The 18,449-nt window shown below is 37.5% G+C and overlaps 1 protein-coding gene across 1 annotated transcript in view; it reads left to right on the top strand.

Moving 5' to 3' along the window:
* Positions 1-7,179, top strand: part of TBK1 (TANK binding kinase 1) — a 40,509-nt gene extending 33,330 nt beyond the window's left edge. Inside the window, exons 17-21 of the mRNA XM_079938572.1 lie at positions 141-242; positions 366-462; positions 857-963; positions 1,196-1,267; positions 4,834-7,179. Coding sequence (XP_079794698.1) covers positions 141-242; positions 366-462; positions 857-963; positions 1,196-1,267; positions 4,834-4,885 — 430 coding nt within the window. The 3' untranslated portion in view covers positions 4,886-7,179. The remainder of the gene's footprint in view (positions 1-140; positions 243-365; positions 463-856; positions 964-1,195; positions 1,268-4,833) is intronic.
* Positions 7,180-18,449: the final 11,270 nt, after the last annotated feature.

Below are 18,449 nucleotides of genomic sequence, written 5' to 3'. Positions count from 1 at the left end.
ACCTTAGGCTTTTTACCGTAAATATTCTAAACCCACAACGGTCATTACAGGAAATAAATTTCATATATTTGAAAATTCTTTAATATTGGAAATAGAAACAGTGACATTGGTTTAAGCCTCTGATTATTTCTAAATTACAGGCAAAAACTGTATTATCATGCAACAAAAGCTATGACCCACTTTACAGATGAATGTGTTAAAAAGTACGAGGCTTTTTTGGATAAGTCAGAAGAATGGATGAGGTAAGTAAACTTTCTGGGGGGTGATTAGTGATTGTCTGCACAATATATAATTTAATGTATATTATATATTTTAAGTAAAAATAATATTAGACTGCTTATTAATTGGTTCTTTTTGGTTTTCAGAAAGATGCTTCATCTTAGGAAACAGTTATTATCGCTAACTAATCAGTGTTTTGATATTGAAGAAGAAGTATCAAAGTATCAAGACTATACTAATGAGGTATAGCTTCAAAATTATCTAGAAAAAAAGGCTTTTTCCTACTAGGAAAAATTAAAATAAAATTCTTCTAAGTTTATATCTGATAATGATTGAGAAGAGAGAAATAGGGTATAATATGCCTATATTCAGCTCTGCTTGCCCACTTGTATGTATTTTGAGCCAAGTTTTAAGATGTTTTACAGTGAAAAACATCTGATAGACCATTTTTTTAAATCATCTATAAGCAAAGTTTTTCTTAAAAAGTTTTAAGTATTATATCACTGATGGTTTTGAAATTAAAACTTAAAGCTTTAAAGGACTTATTAAAACCTGTAACATTTGATATAAGATCTGTAGTAAGTATTCTGTTCTGTGATTGATATGGTTTTTTGTTTATTTGTTTTTGATGTTTTAGTTACAAGAAACTTTGCCACAGAAAATGTTTGCAGCCTCCAGTGGAATCAAACATACCATGACCCCAATTTATCCATGTTCTAACACATTAGTAGAAATGACTCTTGGGTAAGAAATTTATTATTTGGTAACTGTAGTGTTTCCATTTGTTTTTATTTCATTTTGTGATCTTGCTCTTTTATTTTGAAATGTTTTATATTTGTTATGAATACATTTGCTAATATTATTTAATGACTTAGATCAATCTAGAGAACTAAACATACTATATATAAATATAAACTGTAAAACACTTGAATACTTTTTTTGAGCACAGGTACTTTTATCTTTATTTTGAATATAGTATGAAGAAATTAAAGGAAGAAATGGAAGGGGTAGTTAAAGAACTTGCTGAAAATAATCATATTTTAGAAAGGTGAGTAATACAAAGATCATTCTGCCCTGTAATTATATATGCAATTGAGTACATAAACATACATCTATACTTGTATCTGTCTGTCTTCCTGTATCAATAGGTTAAGCAGTGGGAAAGGAATATTAAGTCAGAACTGTTAGGTTTTGTGAATTTCATGGTGCCTTTTAATGTGTTTGGGGTTCTTTCGATAAAGACAAGTCAGCTGTGATTGATTCCATTTTATAGAAACACTGGTTAATAGAATTCTTTGAATCAGTCTGTGAAAACGAAAATCTTTTGCACATTTTTCAAAACATTTTATCATAAGAATTATCATTTTCAATTCTGGATTCAGAGTTGCTTAGGAGATGCCAGCACTCTGATCAGTGCTATGTAACTCAGAGCCCTCTGAACCCCTCCTTGCACGTGAGCGCCATCTGTTCATGGAGTTCTTTGAGGAGCTGAGTGTCTGCTTATCTCCAGAGTCCTAATAGATCAAGGAGAAAGAGAGTTGGAAAATGTACAGAGCCAATAAAGCCACTTTGGTGGCTGTTTCCTTGTCTGGGTTCCTCAGAGAAGTTAAGTCCTATTTGGCCCATGAATAGAAGCCTTCTCTTTCCAGCCCTTAGGTGCTTCTCCACAGGTCCTCTCACCCGCAAGATATTAACACAAGGATTTCACATTTATGTGGTGTTTTGTACACTTGCAGGGCACTTTCACGCTGCATGGCCTCACTAAGCGTGCATTCCAGCCTTGCATTCCAGGGCACAGCAGATAGTCCTTGTCCATGTTCCACAGGTGTTGACGTTCATAGCTGAAAAGATGAACTGGAGCTGGAACCCAGCCTCCTATCTCTCCACTAGCCCTGTTCTCTCAAATAAACGACCAAACATGTTCATAAGGCTTGGAAAGATTAAATGTCAGGAAATCACATGATATTTGAGCTACATGCAGAAAGTTATCAGGTGCTTCTATAGTATTATCGATTTTTTTAAATGAATTTAATGAATTGGTAAAAAAATGTTTAAACAATATATAATTGTAAAAATTGAAATAAAAGACCCCACCTCCTCTTTCTCATACCTCCCCACTCCCACAGAAGTGATCAGTATTAATAGTTTGTTGTGCATGTGTGTTTTATAAGAATGGAATCATTCTGTTCATACTAGTTTAGTCTCACTTTTTTCACTTAAGGCTGTATATCAAGGGTACTTTTTCATATCCATACATATAGCTCTACTTTTCTCATTTTCAGCAGCTGCCTGATACCCTAGTTTATGGATCTGCCATATCAATTTGTGCATCCCTATTTGTTGGGCATTTAAGTTGTTTCTAATTTTTCACAGTTACAAAACATGCTTCAGTGAACATACTTGTATATATACCTTCATGTGCTTGTGTAAGAATATTTGAAAGGTTGACTTCTTGATGTTTCTAGATGTGGAGTTGTTGGGTCAAAGGGTATGCACATTTGAAATTTTTTTATATATATATAAATTTATTTATTTATTTATGGCTGCATTGGATCTTTGTTGCTGCTCGCGGGCTTTCTCTAGTTTCAGTGGGTGGGGGCTACTCTTCATTGCGGTGCACAGGCTTCTCATTGTGATGGCTTCTCTTTTGGAGCACAGGCTCTAGGCACATGGGCTTCAGTAGTTGTGGCATGCAGGCTCAGTAGTTGTGGTGCATGGACTTAGTTGCTCCGCAGCACGTGGGATCTTCCCAGACCAGGGCTCAAACCTGTGTTCCCTGCATTGGCAGGCGGATTCTTAACCACTCTGCCACCACGGAAGACCCTGCACATTTGAATTTTGATAGGCGTTGTTAGTTTGTTCTCTAAAAGGCTTGTTACAGTCCCATTGTCAACACTGAATGTTACCAGTTTTTTAGATGTTTGCCAATTTGTTTAGTAGAAACCAACATCTTGTTTTAATCTTGTTTTAATTTGCATATCTTTGGTTAATAGTGATGTCAAACATCTTTTTATAGGTTTATTCAATCTTTTTTCTGTGAATTGCCTATTAGGTTTTAAAGTATTTTTCCTATTGGTTTTCTATTGGTTTCCTATTGGTTTATAGCATCTACATAGTAATTATCTAACTCTTTATAACTTTTTATAAATTTATGCAGTTTATAGTTTCTTCACAACTTTAGCTAAATCCTAAATTTATTCTGAAAGGCTAAAGATTAGCAAGTAGAAAAGACTATTAAAATATGTTTTAACAAAATTTTATATTGAATCACATGTTTTGTGGAATAAAATCCCCACTTCCCAAAGCATGTCCAATAAGTCATGTTTTATTTGCAGGCTTGACAATACATGGGTAATCAGACATGGCAGAATCATAACTTAAATGTTAAATGACCACTTAAGGATTTGTGCCAGAACTAGCCAGGTCTTGTGCTCTGTCTCCATATGGATATCTATCACTTCAGATTTTTTTGTATCTAAAATCACTTAACATCATCCTTCCCAACTCAGTCTCCCCTGTAATTTACTCATCTTCTTCCCCTTTCTCCTCCTACCATGAACATAAATTATTTTATTATTTATTTTTTTAATGAATTTATTTATTTATTTTTGGCTGCGTTGGGTCTTCATTGCTGCATGGGCTGTCTCTAGTTGCAGCGAATGGGGGCTACTCTTCATTGCGGTGTGCAGGCTTCTCATTGCCGTGGCTTCTCTTGTTGCAGAGCACAGGCTCTAGGCATGCGGGCTCTGTAGTTGTGGCTCGCAGACTTTAGAGCACAGGCTCAGTAGTTGTGACGCATGGGCTTAGTTGCTCTGCAGCATGTGGGATCTTCCCAGACCGGGATCAAACCCGTGCGTTGGCAGGCAGATTCTTAACCACTGTGCCACCAGGGAAGTCCCCATAAATTATTTTAGACACTCACTCTTATTTACTCCCTTTCATCAAGTTTGGTAATCTTCCTTCAAACGTTTCTGTGTTCCCCCTCATCAACCTCATTTAGATCTCCTTTCCCCCTACCTTGTGAGCCATGATAATAATCTACTACCTATTTCCCTAACCAGTTCTTCCCATCTGTCATGGGTTTTACAGCCAAAGTAATATTCCCAAATACTGATCTAATCATACCACTCCCTTGGCTCAAAAATTTCTAAATTCCTATTACCTAAAAAGTCAAGTCTAAATTCATACTTGAATTAAAAGAATATAATAGTCTGGCCCCAGCCTAATCACCCAACTTTATTTTATACTGTTCCTCCAAGTAACATTCTGTTTTAGCAAGATTCCATTCCTTACTGTCCCTGACTCCCAACTCCACATCTTTGCTTATAAATCCCACCCCACCAAAAGAAATTATCCAGCTCTTTCTAACACTTTCTAGATTACATTACTCCCCCATTTTCTCTTAAGAAGTCTTCCCAAGCCACTGAGTTGTATTTTTTCACATATTTATGATAGTGGCACTGTGTTTCAGTAAGAAATAGAGCAAATTATAGTTGGTTAACTCTTTAAAAATAATAGTTTATTCCTCTGAAAAGTATTTGATATTCTTCTTTAAAATGTTGGAGGCCAAATAAATGAATCTTTTGAGATCGCCTTTTTTCTTTTGTGTTTTAGGTTTGGCTCTTTAACCATGGATGGTGGCCTTCGCAATGTTGACTGTCTATAGCTTTATAAGAAGTTTGAGGCAAGTTTCAGTTTGCACAAGAAAATAATGTTGGGGCATTAAATGAATGCCTCTGTAGGTGGTCTCTTGTTTTTACATTTCACTATTGGATGTGGTCTTGTAAATATGTACAATACTGTAAATATATAAAAAATATATAAATTTTTGGCTGCTAAGATGTAATTTTACTTTTTAACATTTATAATTATATGAGGACATTTGACCTCAGTGAGCACTGAGAAGAAAGCCATGACCGATACGTTGAGATACTTACTGATCCTCGACTCTTCTGAGTAAGACCAGCTAAGTCAATATCTCTGACTGCCTACTGGAATCATTTTTAAGTGGAACCAAAATTGGCATCCTTACAAATCAGTAAAGGCTGATTGTTAACACGTTTATAAGTGATAGAATGGAGAGGTAGCTTTTGTGAGTGGGGAGCAGAACCGAACCACTGTTTTACTAGGATCACAGTTTTTTTGAGAAGGATAAAGTGGCATTATCCTAGTTATCCTTGTATCTGTTTAATTTCAGGTAAATTATTGAGCAAAATTTTTAAAGTGATTTATTAAAAACTGTTCATTTTTATTTTGGCCATAAATGTATAATTGTCATAAAAATTTTAGGATCATTTCAACTGTTTTAAGCTGTATATTTCTTCTTTACTTTAATTCTGCTTACTACTTTATGAAGAAGTATCAATAAATTTCTCAGTTGTAATGTAAAGAGTTTGTATTTTTCTGTGTACAACAGTTTGAGAAACAAAAGTTATCTTTTGAAAAATAATGGGTGGTAATGGTAAATTATCCTCAGAAATTACACGAGGGGCAATTTTGTGACTCTTCTAAACCCACTGATTCCAAGTTTAGTAGAAGTTCTTTCGTAAATTCATAAATGTATGCTATACAAATCCAGAAGGAGCCTTCTCTTTGAAAAATATACACAGAGTTCTAGACTAAAGGATTGTGCTCAATGAGAAATTATTTTGCCCAAGAAGGATTTGGTTTTAGTTTGGTTTCTGACTTAGATGACTGAAGTATGATCATGTACAACCTGTATATCATAAAGAGATCATGTCCTAAGTAGTAAATAAATTTGGCTGTCATGAACATTGCAAAACTGAAAACGGATTAGGATGTCATTTGAAATCTCAAATTGATGCATCATTGTAGTAGGGAATTTTAAGTGTCACATGTATACATTATAAAAATAAATGCATGGGTCAATGACGTTACTTTTATAAATACAGTTATCCCCTATCAAAAACTGTTTAGTCTGAGAGGGTATGGGGCAAGGGGGGGTATTTAATCCCTTTTAATTTTAATTTTCTATTTGACCATCTAACATCAGTGTCTAATTGTGTAGTTTAAATGTTTATATCACTGAACACTAGGTAAAATTTTACTTAAATTATGTAATCAGTTAATATATTTGCAGATTTCGTTTTTATTTAAGCACCTCTAGAAAAGAATACCAGTAAACAGACCCTTGCTGTGGGGATTGTATATGTGTAAGTTATACTGGTAAGAACAATTCTGTTCCACACTAGTATTAATTAAGACTGACTGTTCTATTCCCCATTACAGCAACATGTAAATCAAGCACTCTTGCTTTCAATATTTTACCCTGAAGTATGCATCCTCATTCAAAACACCTTATGTCAGTAAATACATGGTGACATTGGCCTGCTAACCAAATTTTCAGAGTTACTATGTAAGTGAAATTAGCTTTAAAATAAGTTGCATCTCTAGTTTACAAGCTTTTTTTTTCAATATTGGGATATATTTCCAAAAGACAGGGATTAAAAATATTATATGTAACAAGTAGAAGAGTTAATGGATTTAACTCTTTTTTTTGATACTGTCTCTTCTTTTTTAATTGATATAAAGTTGATGTAAAATATTATATAAGTTACAGGTGTACGATATAGTGATTCACAATTTTTAAAGGTTATACTCCATTTACAGTTGTTATAAAATATTGTATATTCCTTGTGTTATACAGTATATCCTTGTAGCTTATTTGATACATAGTAGTTTATACCTCTTAATCCCCCACCCCTATCTTGCCCCTCCCTGCTTCCCTTTCCCCACTGGTAATCACTAGTTTGTTCTATCTGTGAGTCTGTTTCTTTTTTACTGTATTTACTAATTTGTTGTATTTTTTAGATTCCACATAAAAGTGATATCATACTGTATTTGTCTTTCTCTGTCTGACTTCTTTCAGTTAGCATGATACCCTCTAAGTCCATCCACATTGTTGCAAATGGTAAAATTTCGTGGTTTTTTTTTATGGCCGAGTACTATTCCATTATATATATATATACACACACACACACATACCATATCTTCTTTATCCATTCATCTGTCAGTTGACACTTAGGTTGCTTCTGTATCTTGGCAATTGTAAATAATGCTGCTCTGAGCATTGGGGTGCATGTATCTTTTCAAATTAGTGTTTTCGTTTTTTTCGGATATATACCCAGGAGTGGGTTGCTGGGTCATATGGTACTTCTACTTTTAGTTCTTTTTTTAGTTTTCCAAAGTGGCTGCATCAGTTTGCACTCCCACCAACAGTGTACAAGGGTTCCCTTTTCTCTGCATCCTCACCAACATTTGTTATTTGTGTTCTTTTTGATGATAGCCATTCTGACAGGTGTGAGGTAGGATTTAACTCTTAATGTAAAAAAGAGATTATAGGTCTAACAGCAGAAGGAATAATCAAAAATGAAATAAGTGAATGTAAATTATGTGAAAAAAAGGGATATCTTTGAGTAAATAAAAAAGGAATTAGAGGTTAGGGAAGAAATGCGGAAAATAATCCCATCACATCTTCTAAATGTCCCATTTTGATTATTTTGGAAATTAACAAATACTGTGTAAGTGGCTTATAGACCTCATTGCACTGTGTCGAAGCAGAGTGTCTCTTCTTAGATGTAAAGATCTTTTCCTCAGGGACTTCCCTGGTGGTGCAGTGCATAAGACTCTACGCTCCCAATGCAGGGGGCCTGGGTTCGATCCCTGGTCAGGGAACTAGATCCCACATGCATGCCACAACTAAGGAGCCGGCAAGCCGCAACTAAGGACCCATGAAGCCGCAACTAAGGACCCCTGGAGCCACAACTAAGGAGCCGGTGAGCCACAACTAAGGAGGCCACCTGCCACAACTAATACCTGGTGCAACCAAATACATAAACAAAACAAAGAAGTCTCTATTTAAAAAAAAAAGATCTTTTCCTCAAAATATCTCCTTAAAAATATAATACCTGCATCAATAAGTTATCCAAAAAAAAAAGTTATCCAGAACGTGTTTTAGTTTGTTTTTCTGTTATTTTTTTTAAGCGATGAAGTTTGCATTTTGTGGTGTTCTGTGCTAAAAATAAGAGGTTTGTTGTTTGGAATTAAGAAAGGGACTATCAGTAGGAATAAGCAATCTTGACAATCTTGACTGAAATGTCTAAACTTTATTGTCCCTTCAGAATCACAGCCACAACCAGAGCTTTTATCTCTGACTTCAGTCCACTCAGAAGGGCATTTTTCGCATTGTGCTTTGTCTTTGAGGAAGTGCTGCAGAAAATTTATAGTTACTCAAACTTTCAAAACTGAGAAGTGCTGGGACAGACACTGTTGAAAGGAAAACATAAAGAAGTCTTAACCCTATTGTTTTGGGCAGGATCCACCAGCCCACATCCTATTTTTAGGAAGAGGAAAGTGTCAGAAAGTCTTACACTATTGTTTTAGTTCAACTTTCTCCCCACTTGTCATTTATAAGCAGACTCCTAGGCATATTTCTAAGAACTCATGAAAATGGAACAGAAATCAAAAACATCTGACCTGGAAACGGAAACTGGTAATATGATAATATCCTTTTATGTGTGTCTATAAATCAGCCCCAGAAATTTAGTGTATCATATAAAAAAGCACTGTCCAACTATCACGTCAGGCTCTTATAAGGACTAGTCTCTGAGTAAGTTTATTTCTTTTGACATAAACAGAATGCACAAAGACCAGTTGTTAGATGTAGTTCTAGGGGTGATGATGGGAACCCCAGTCCCACTGGCAGAGCAGGCAGCCAAATGCTGGTGTCTGCTGAAATCACACACTAAAGTTAAAGAAGGGTCTGGAGAAGTGTTCAAAGGGTCAAAAACCAAAAAGTATCCTGGAAATAATCTTTTATACATTTCTTGACTTGTAAGAATCAGTCAAATTCTTTTTTTCTGGGATAGATTCCTGACAAGGTTTAAAATACATATCATTTTTCCAGTAAAAGATGTACAAAACAAATGGAATCAAGGCTCTGGCTTTAGGAGGCAGCGTGTTAATCACCAGCAAGTCCTACGAATTGCCATTGACAGTTCTGTTGGGTGCTGAGTTAGTGGATACTGGTTACTTTGCTCCTCTGTGAAAGTAATTGTATTTCTATAGAGGAGGTGGGGCAGGGGTGGGGTCTGTACTTAAAAATTATCAAGTGTTGCCTTAGGTTAGAGTTTGTGAAGCTTAAAACTCTTTCTTTAGAAAGAACATCTATTAATACAGTTTCTAGTTATGAGGGCTAAGGACACCAAAGGAATGACAGGGGAAGGGGATTTAGGGCTAACAGGTGGTCCCCAGACATATTGGCTGAAAGAGAGTTCACAGCTAAAGTGTCATATGTGGGTATTACTGTGTTTTCCCCATCCGTGCTCTCTGTGAAGTGTTGTTCTGGAACACTTACAGTTCTAGCTATGGCCATAAGAAGTGACTTTAACAAGACATTCAGAAGAATAGCCCAGCTCTTTTACTGGTTCCCCAAGTCACTGGCCTGCTCGAAGAATCGGAAATCCAAGTTGCTCTGGAGCCAAGGTGGAGGTAAGTTATCTGAGGCTGATGCTTCATTTGAGATACATTTTTTTGTTGCTAAAATGGAGCCTCCCTCAAGTAGGGGGGGAAGAAATAAAGCTCTTAAAGCCTTTAAAACGTGTTATTTAACATGGTTATCTGAGAGAAAATTAAGAGAAAGCAATTTGAAGGTGAGACATTAAAAGCCATGAACATTTTATAATCCAATTTATGCTTTTTAGGCATTTGGGTTCGAAGAAGTTTTCTAGAGAGGGATGGAGAATGTTTAGCTTTAAAAAGCAAATTAAAAAATAGCTCTTATTTTCAATGAATCTCAGTTTGCTTGTGGAATTAAAATACCTTAGAATAAACAAGAAAAGAATAATCAAGTGCATTCCCCCCCCTTTTCCTAGAAAACTAAAAATGTTAATGGACCTCATATTTCTTTGGGTCAGTCTCTACGGCATATCTTAGTCAAGCATTAATGTAAGATTTTAAAGCACCTTAAATATGCTGCTGCGTAAAGCTCTGCATTTCTGTCCATTCCTGCCTGGCTGGAATGTGAGAGGGTCAGGGGAGAGGGGGTTGAGGGAAGAAGGTACCTGATGCACCTTCTGCAGAGCCCAGCTCTCACCTTCCTACTTTGCACGTGGGAGGAGGGCTGGACACGCCACCTTGGACCAAGGTAAGCACCTTCTCTTCCCTCACAAGTTTCATCTTGCAACTGACTTAAAATTATAGTTATGGCTTTTTGATACCCATGTAGCTCTGCATCTTATATAAGTGCTTAACATTTATCCCTTGTCTGATAGATAATCAAACATAATCTGATGATTTGATAGATGACTCAGCACCAGAGCCTCCTTTAATTAACACAGAAATGACTGTGATCTGTGTTCACCAAGGAAGGTATCTGATTAAAAACTACAAAATGTAGGGCCTAGTACATTTCAATCATCTCTTTTTCCTTAAACTGATATTTTCTTTCATTTCTTTTTGACTATCAAAATATGTATTATCTAACTTAATAGTTTAAAACTCCCTCAGGGGTTGTGTGTGTGTGTGTGTGATCCCTCATATATGGAATAGCATAATTTGGGATGTTAGAGCTTCAAGGGAACTTAGAAAAATCATCTTCTCTGATCCGTTCATTTTAAAGATGAGAAACTGCCCCCAAAAGGTTAAATATCTTAACTTCCAACACTATTACATGGGAAGAACTAGAACTTTATCCTGAATCATCTGATTATTTGTCCAGTGCTATTTTTACCACTCCACAGTGCTGTGGTTTGTAAACATCAGAGGATGTGAATATATAAACCCTCACTGAACTCAGTAGTTTCCCCCCCACACACCACCATATCCTCAGTTTCGCTTTCTCTGGTTTCAGTTACCCGCAGTCAACCTCAGTCAAAAAATATTAAATGGAACATTCCAGAAACCAACAATCCATAAGTTTTAAATTGTGCGCCATTCTGAGTAGCATGATGAAATCTTGCAGTGTCCCGCTCCTTCCACCTGGGATGTGAATCGTTCCTTTGTCAGGTGTATCCCACCTGTTAGTCACTCAGTAGCCATCTGCGTTATCAGATCAACTATCACAGTATCACAGTGTTTGTGTTCAAGTCACTCTTATTTTACTTAATAACAGCCCCAAAGTGCAAGAATAGTGATGATAACAATTCGAATATGCCAAAGAGAAGCTGTAAAGTGCTTCCTTTAAGTGAAAAGTGGAAGTTCTCAATAAGAAAAAATACATGCTGAGGTTGCTAAGATCTACAGTAAGAACAAATCTATCCCTGAAATTGTGAAGAAGGAAAAAAATTTATGCTAGTTTTGCTGTCACACCTCAAACTGCGAAAGTTACAGCCACAGTGTATAAGTGCTTAGTTAAGATAAAAAAGGTATTAAATTTGTACAGTAAGGGGCTTCCCTGGTGGTGCAGTGGTTAAGAATCCGCCTGCCAATGCAGGGGAGACAGGTTCGATCCCTGGTCCAGGAAGATCCCACATGCCGCGGAGCAACTAAGCCCGCGTGCTGCAACTACTGAAGCCCACGCGCCTAGAGCCTGTGCTCTGCAACAAGATAAGCCACTGGGGCTTCCCTGGTGGCACAGTGGTTGGGAGTCCACCTGCCGATGCAGGGGACACGGGTTCGTGCCCCGGTCCGGGAAGATCCCACATGCTGCGGAGCGGCTGGGCCCGTGAACCCTGGCCGCTGAGCCTGCGTGTCCGGAGCCTGTACTCTGCAACGGGAGAGGCCACAACAGTGAGAGGCCCGTGTATCGCAAAAAAAAAAAAAAAAAAGAATTGGTACAGTAAGATATTTTGAGAGAGACCCCATTCACATAATTTTGATTACAGTATAATTGTTCTATTTTATTATTAGTTATTGTTAACCTCTTACTATGTCTAATTTATAAATTAAACTTTATCATATGTGTGTACATATAGGAAAAAACATAGCGTTCCATGCTATCTGTGGTTTCAGGCATCCACTGGGGCTCTTGGAACATATCTCCCCTCTGCTCCCTGATAAGGGCGTCTACTGTATTTTACAGATAGCCTTCATTGGTGGATAATCTGTACCTAGAAAGTCTGGTCATTTATTTTTCCAAAGCAATGCTTGCTGGTATTCTTACTAGTTTGGAGCCTGTTTCCTACAATCTTTTTACTTACCGTCTGATGAAGTAAAGTCTTTTGTTGAGATATTCTAATGAGAATTAGAATACCCCATTCTAATGAGATTATTAAAATACATGACTTACAGAATTATAGCTCCTCAAGAGCAAGAACTATCATTCTTTCTCCAATATTTAATACAGTGTTGTGTATAGTGGGCAGTTAGTAACTATTTGTCTTACTGAATTGATTTATGAGGACAGCCGTATTGGATTTGAGTTGAATGAGCTAAAAGAATGAATTTACTTTTAGAAATCTGCTAATCCCTGGAGACCCTTGCTCCAACCTTCTGTGTAGATTGATGGATTGCGGCCACCTACAAAAGATAGCTCAACATCTGGTCACCTCTTCGGAATTAAACTTTCTGTCATTCATCAGTATCCTACAGTTATCTAAAGTTCCCACAAAAATGTGCCAAGGGTTCCCTAAGTACTTCTATCCCAATGAATCCCACTTGAAAACTTCAGTGGTCTCAAGACAAGACCAGTGATTGATACTTTAACACCACTAATGAAGTGAAGGGTCCCAAATAGCTCTATCACCATGTAATTTAACACAGCTTAGCTCACTCTCCTTCATTTCTTCTCTTATCTCCCCATCTCCACCTTAGAAAGCAGTAAGTTACACCAAGGCATGAATTAGGAAGAAATATAGAAAGTCAACAAATCTGAATTCAATACATATTTTAAGCATGTCACTAATCTGTGGTCTTGAAGGGAAAAAATGGGGAGAGGTGTATGAGAAAATCCACATTCGGTGGTCTGGAACCATTTCTAATTGAATTGAAGAACCGCAGCTGTGTATGAAAAAATCCAGAGCTCTAGTGTATGGTAGTCCAGTGGCAAGAGCACAGGCCTTTGGCGTCAGGCCTTGCTTTTGCTACCAAGAGCTGCGTGACTCTAAGCAAGTAACTTAAATCTCCCTGACTTGAGCTTTCTCATCTGTAAAATGTGTGGATTAGACTTGATCTTAAAGTTTCCTTCCAGTTCCATGAATATCATGAACCTAAGATGGAGCGATATAGACAAAATCAGCTACATGGTTGCTGACAAGAGCAGAGAGGTGGGAGTTTTCTTGAAGTTGAATAGCAGGTCACCGTGTTATTCATCTGCAGGAACGGGACTGGCATTGTTAATTTTCATTATATCTGAGACCTTGTGTTAAATCCTGTTTAAGGAACTTACATACCAAATGTATGCATGCTCTTTTTAAAACTAAATATCTAGACTCTCCGTGTGTAGGGATGAGCCTTAAATTTTAGGCTCCCACACATCGAAATTGACCTTGTTTTATGTGTAACTTTCTCCAGGGCACTTTGGTGTTCCCATTAGGAAACCTGGTCATTTAATTTTGATGGCAAAGCAATCGCTTTCACAGCCCAGCTCTTCATTCCATTTTCCAAATCATTACAAATCTCCAATTGAACATTGCTTCCCGGACACCTCTTTGGAGACAAAAGCCTGTTCTATTAATTAATTTTTTAAAATATTTTCTCTTGGGAATTCCCTGGTGGTCCAGTGGTAAGGACTCCATGCTTTCGCTGACAAGGGCGTGGGTTCAATCCCTGGTCAGGGAACTAAGATCGCACAAGCTGCACAGCGTGGCTGGAAAAAAATTTTTTTTTCTCTTTAATTCCTTTTCATCATGTCTCATGAGACAACCAAACTCTCCCTCAGGATGGTCAGAAAATCAGATCTAGAAGACCTAACTATTTTTAGGTGGGTGTCTGGGGGAGAGGAAATACCAGGGGGGACTTTTTTACACTGAAGGTGGGTTCTCCCTCTTGCCCCCTTTTTACCCCAGATTTTAGCAGTTAGCTCAATGAGACTTGATGACCCAGTGAAAGTCTGTTGCTTCATATAAGAAGGCAGATGTGAGCACAACTGGGATACACATAAAACCACCTCCCTCCCATGGAGAAGAAGACAAAAGGGGCAGCTGCTCACCAGACAGCATCCCATTTGTTCCCAATATTGCAGGGCTCTTTCAAGGATAGCTCGTTAGAGGAGGAGTCCTGATAAGGACGCTCCCCCTTGGAGGTGGGAGAATAGAGGGTAGGGTATAACCTTCTAGTAGAATGTATTCTCTATCAATAGGGCAACAGGCAGGCTAATGGACTAGACAACTTCACAGAATCGCTAAGGCCTGTCTGTGCTTGGTGGACTCTAACAGCGAACTCTTCTCTGACTATATGCGAGAGGGAGAAGCTTGACACAAATATTAAGCTGCTTATCTTCCCTCTGCCAGGAGAGAGGAGAAAGTTTAGATGCAGAACAAAATATATTTGCACACACACAGAAGAAGAGTTTTTACAGATGGTTTAAATAGTAACTCAGGCCCTTAACAATATTATCAAGCCACGCTAATAAAGAGAAGTCAATACTTGTTCATCTCTGAGAAATGGAAGCAAAGAATGGGAGTCTCCCACATTCAGTGAAGTTTTCTCTCCTTTAGACAGATGAAACACTCTCCCCCTTGTGTTCTAAAGCGTCTCTCATGACTTCCGTGGTGGCACAGTTGTTAAGAATCTGCCTGCCAATGCAGGGGACACGGGTTCAAGTCCTGGCCCGGGAAGATCCAACATGCCGCGGAGCAACTAAGCCTGTGTGCCACAACTACTGAGCCTGTGCTCTAGAGCCCGCGAGCCACAACTACTGAAGCCCACGCGCCTAGAGCCCGTGCTCTGCAACGAGCGGCCACCGCAATGAGAGGCCTGCACACCACAACGAAGAGTAGCCCCCGCTCACCACAACCAGAGAAAAGCCCGCACACAGCAACGAAAACCCAACACAGCCATAAATAGATAGATAAATTCATTTAACAAAAAAAGTCTCTCAAATGAACAATGATTCATGTCCAGTTTCCTCAAAGTGGCCCATAATTCCAAATTGTCCTCAGTGGAGTTATATCAGGAGGTTGTGTTATATTATTGAAAGATAAGCCCATGAGAAACTGGCTGATTGTTGGTCAAAGGTAAAGATACTGCTTCTGCGTGGCTCAGCCCTCAGCCTTAAGAAGCTGCCCCAACTGCTGACCCAAGAATCAGTAGCCTCCTGGCAGGTGGACTGCGTAAAGAGAAGCTCTCTCCCAAAGCAAATTTCTCAGACACAGATGAGGCTAAGGAACATTCTCAGAGACACACGATGTTTAAGACGTTGGACAAGCAGACAGAAGACAAGAGGGCATTAATAGCCAGGTTTCACCAGAAGATAACAAGGTCTGGTTAGAACCCTCAAATCTCGGGAGACAAATGACAAACCTAACACTGATCAGAGTGCAGATTCAGTGAAAAACCAATGCATCAGAGAAAGAGAGACCTTCAGCAGACAAGACGGCCAGGGTCTCAGGGGTGCGTGTTATTCTCAGTCGAAGCAGCAATGGTCTTAGCAAATCTCAGAAACCTCCAGGTTGTTCTAGATTGATCAGCCTTAGCCTCCTGGAGACAAACCTGTAAATCCCACAACAAGGGAGACCTCACACCAGAGCAATCATGAGTGTCTCACCAAAGAAATGATAGAGGTGGTATAGAACTGGAGGGAAGGGTGGATTTCAGGACAAATGTGAACAAGCAGTGTTTTGGTAAGTGCAGAGCAAGACTGTGTATAAAGGGATCAGCATCAGGTCTGGACTGCAGAGAGGACCTAGGCTCCTGTTTCCTGGGAAACCACAAAATTAAGGTGAATGTGGAATGTCATGTTCAGAAAAGCCTTCTCTGAAGTTGTGCACCTAGATGAGAAACCAAAGCTGCCTTTCTGGGTCAAAGTGACTTAGATTCTCTAAGCAAGAGTGTGATGTTTCATTCTTCCTGATATTTCAATCAGCAAAGCTTTTCATAGGCATGGCTTGGGGGATTTCTTGGGGGTCTTTATGACCTGTTACAGCTGCAGTATGGGAGAAACATTAACATTATCTGTTTATCTTCCCAGACTGATGAATAATAGGGAGAGAGTTTAACTTCCTCAGTCCTAGCTAATTTGCACTATCTCATTAGTAATTGCTGTTTGGTTTGGTTTTGTTTTTTAATTTACTTGGGTTGGGTTTTTGCTTTCTGTTTTTTGTTGGTACCTATCTCTAATTCTTCCCATGTTTTTCAACAGCCTTTCAACACAATTTTACATATAATGAGACAGTTTAGACAGCCTGTCACCTCCACATCCCCAAAGCACCCCCTACCCCAGAGCACTCTTGTGCCAGTGTGGGCAGGTTGTTTATTCAAGACCCGGCTGAGCCTTTATCCTGGGAATTCCCTTTACCTCTTTCTTGAGTTGGATCACCCACTTCTCATATCCTATTTCTTCTTCACTCTTTGTTTACTCCCTCACTTTAGTGGAGAACATCTAGTAGCTTTCTGTAAAAAGGCTTCGTGAAAGGCATTTCAGATTTTGTATTCAGAAAATCCCTAATGAAATGCTTTAGAGAAGGCCTTTAAAAAATTCTTTATTTAACTAGGCACCCACTGCGCCCTTTCAAACTGGAAATGAATGTCTCTCGGTTCTGGGAAATTTCCTTGCATTATTCCTTTGATAATTCCCTACCCTCTTCTGATTCTTCTGTTCTCTTTAGGGATATCTGGCCTCTTCCCAGGACCAAACAAGTCCTGGGCAGTTATCTATGAACCTAACTAAGAAACTCCAGGGAGACCAGAATTCTTTCTTTTCTGTTTTGCAAAACTCTTAATTGTATAATTAGTTTAGAAAAACAGAAATATCAGGAAATAAAAGGACTGAAAAGTATAAACATTAAAACACAATTCATTGTAAACTCTTCTGACTCAGTATCTGAGCTGGGCTGTTATTTGCTTTGGTACGTTCTGTGAAGAAAGTTTTCTAGACAAATTACTTGAGAAGAATGTAGGAAGGAAGGATGTTAAGCTGGTTAAGAGAACAAACTTCTTCTAAGTATTACTTCATTATATTATTTTTACATTATTTTTAACTAGGATTAAAAATATTATAAAAATGATGCTTGTCAATTTCATTAAAGGGGACTGAAATCTTACCTATTACATAAAGCTGGCCATCAGAAAATTGGTTCTAATTTTGTATGTAAATGTGTATAAAAGTAAATGATATTTATTAAATTGACATAATTCAGATTTTTTAAATTTATTCAGACCGATGTTTTTCTAATCTACCTAAATGCATTGGTAATAACTTAGGTTAGCTAAATTATCTTCAGTGTTAATTCCAGAATGCAAATGTGGTTCAGTATTAAACTGTTGATGTAATTCACCATATCAGTAGGTTAAAAAAATGGAAAAAGCCCGTTATCTTTTCCGTATATGCTGCAAAGCCATACAATAAAATGCACATCTATTCCTGATTTTTTTAATCTTAGTAAAATAAAAACAGGTGGAAATACATTTCCTTGACACGGTCATCCCTCAAACGAATTCTCAACGTCAATGACGATATATTCCCATTAAAGTCAGAAATAAGACAAGGATTTCACTATCACTATTATAATAGTATTGTTTTAAATGTACCATAAAATGCAAAAAATATAAAAAAAAACAAGAGAACATAATGTGACCTAATATTTTTGGAAAGGAAAAAGCACCATTGTCATTATTTGCTCCCCATGTGCTTATTTATATCAGGAAAACTCAAGAGAGTTAATTAATTGAAAATAATTTTAGAAACAGTAAGTGATCTTATCTTAATCTATTTGCAAATCTATAATTCCAAAATTAAATTTTGCTTTATAAAAATAATAACCGAGAAAAATAAGAAAAAATTTTCTATTGGCAATAAAGGGACAAAATATCTAAAAAATAAACCTAACAAGACATGTAAGACCTACAAGAAGAAAACTTACACGTTTTACTTAGACACATAAAAGATGACTTGAGTAAATGGAAAGGTATCCCTTACTCTCAATGAAAGGATTCAATATTTATAGACATTTCCCCTGAACTAAGTTATAATCTTATTGTGATGACAAAGTTTTAAAAAAAAAATGGGGGAGGAGTAAAATAAAATGATTCTGAATCTTATCTGGAAGATTGAACATGGACAAATATCCAAGAGGATATGAAAAAGAAAATACCCTACCAGATATTAAAAGATA

The sequence above is a fragment of the Stenella coeruleoalba genome, assembly GCF_951394435.1.
Source record: "Stenella coeruleoalba genome assembly, chromosome: 11".
Taxonomy (NCBI): domain Eukaryota; kingdom Metazoa; phylum Chordata; class Mammalia; order Artiodactyla; family Delphinidae; genus Stenella; species Stenella coeruleoalba.
This window is presented reverse-complemented; position numbering and strand designations above follow the sequence as displayed.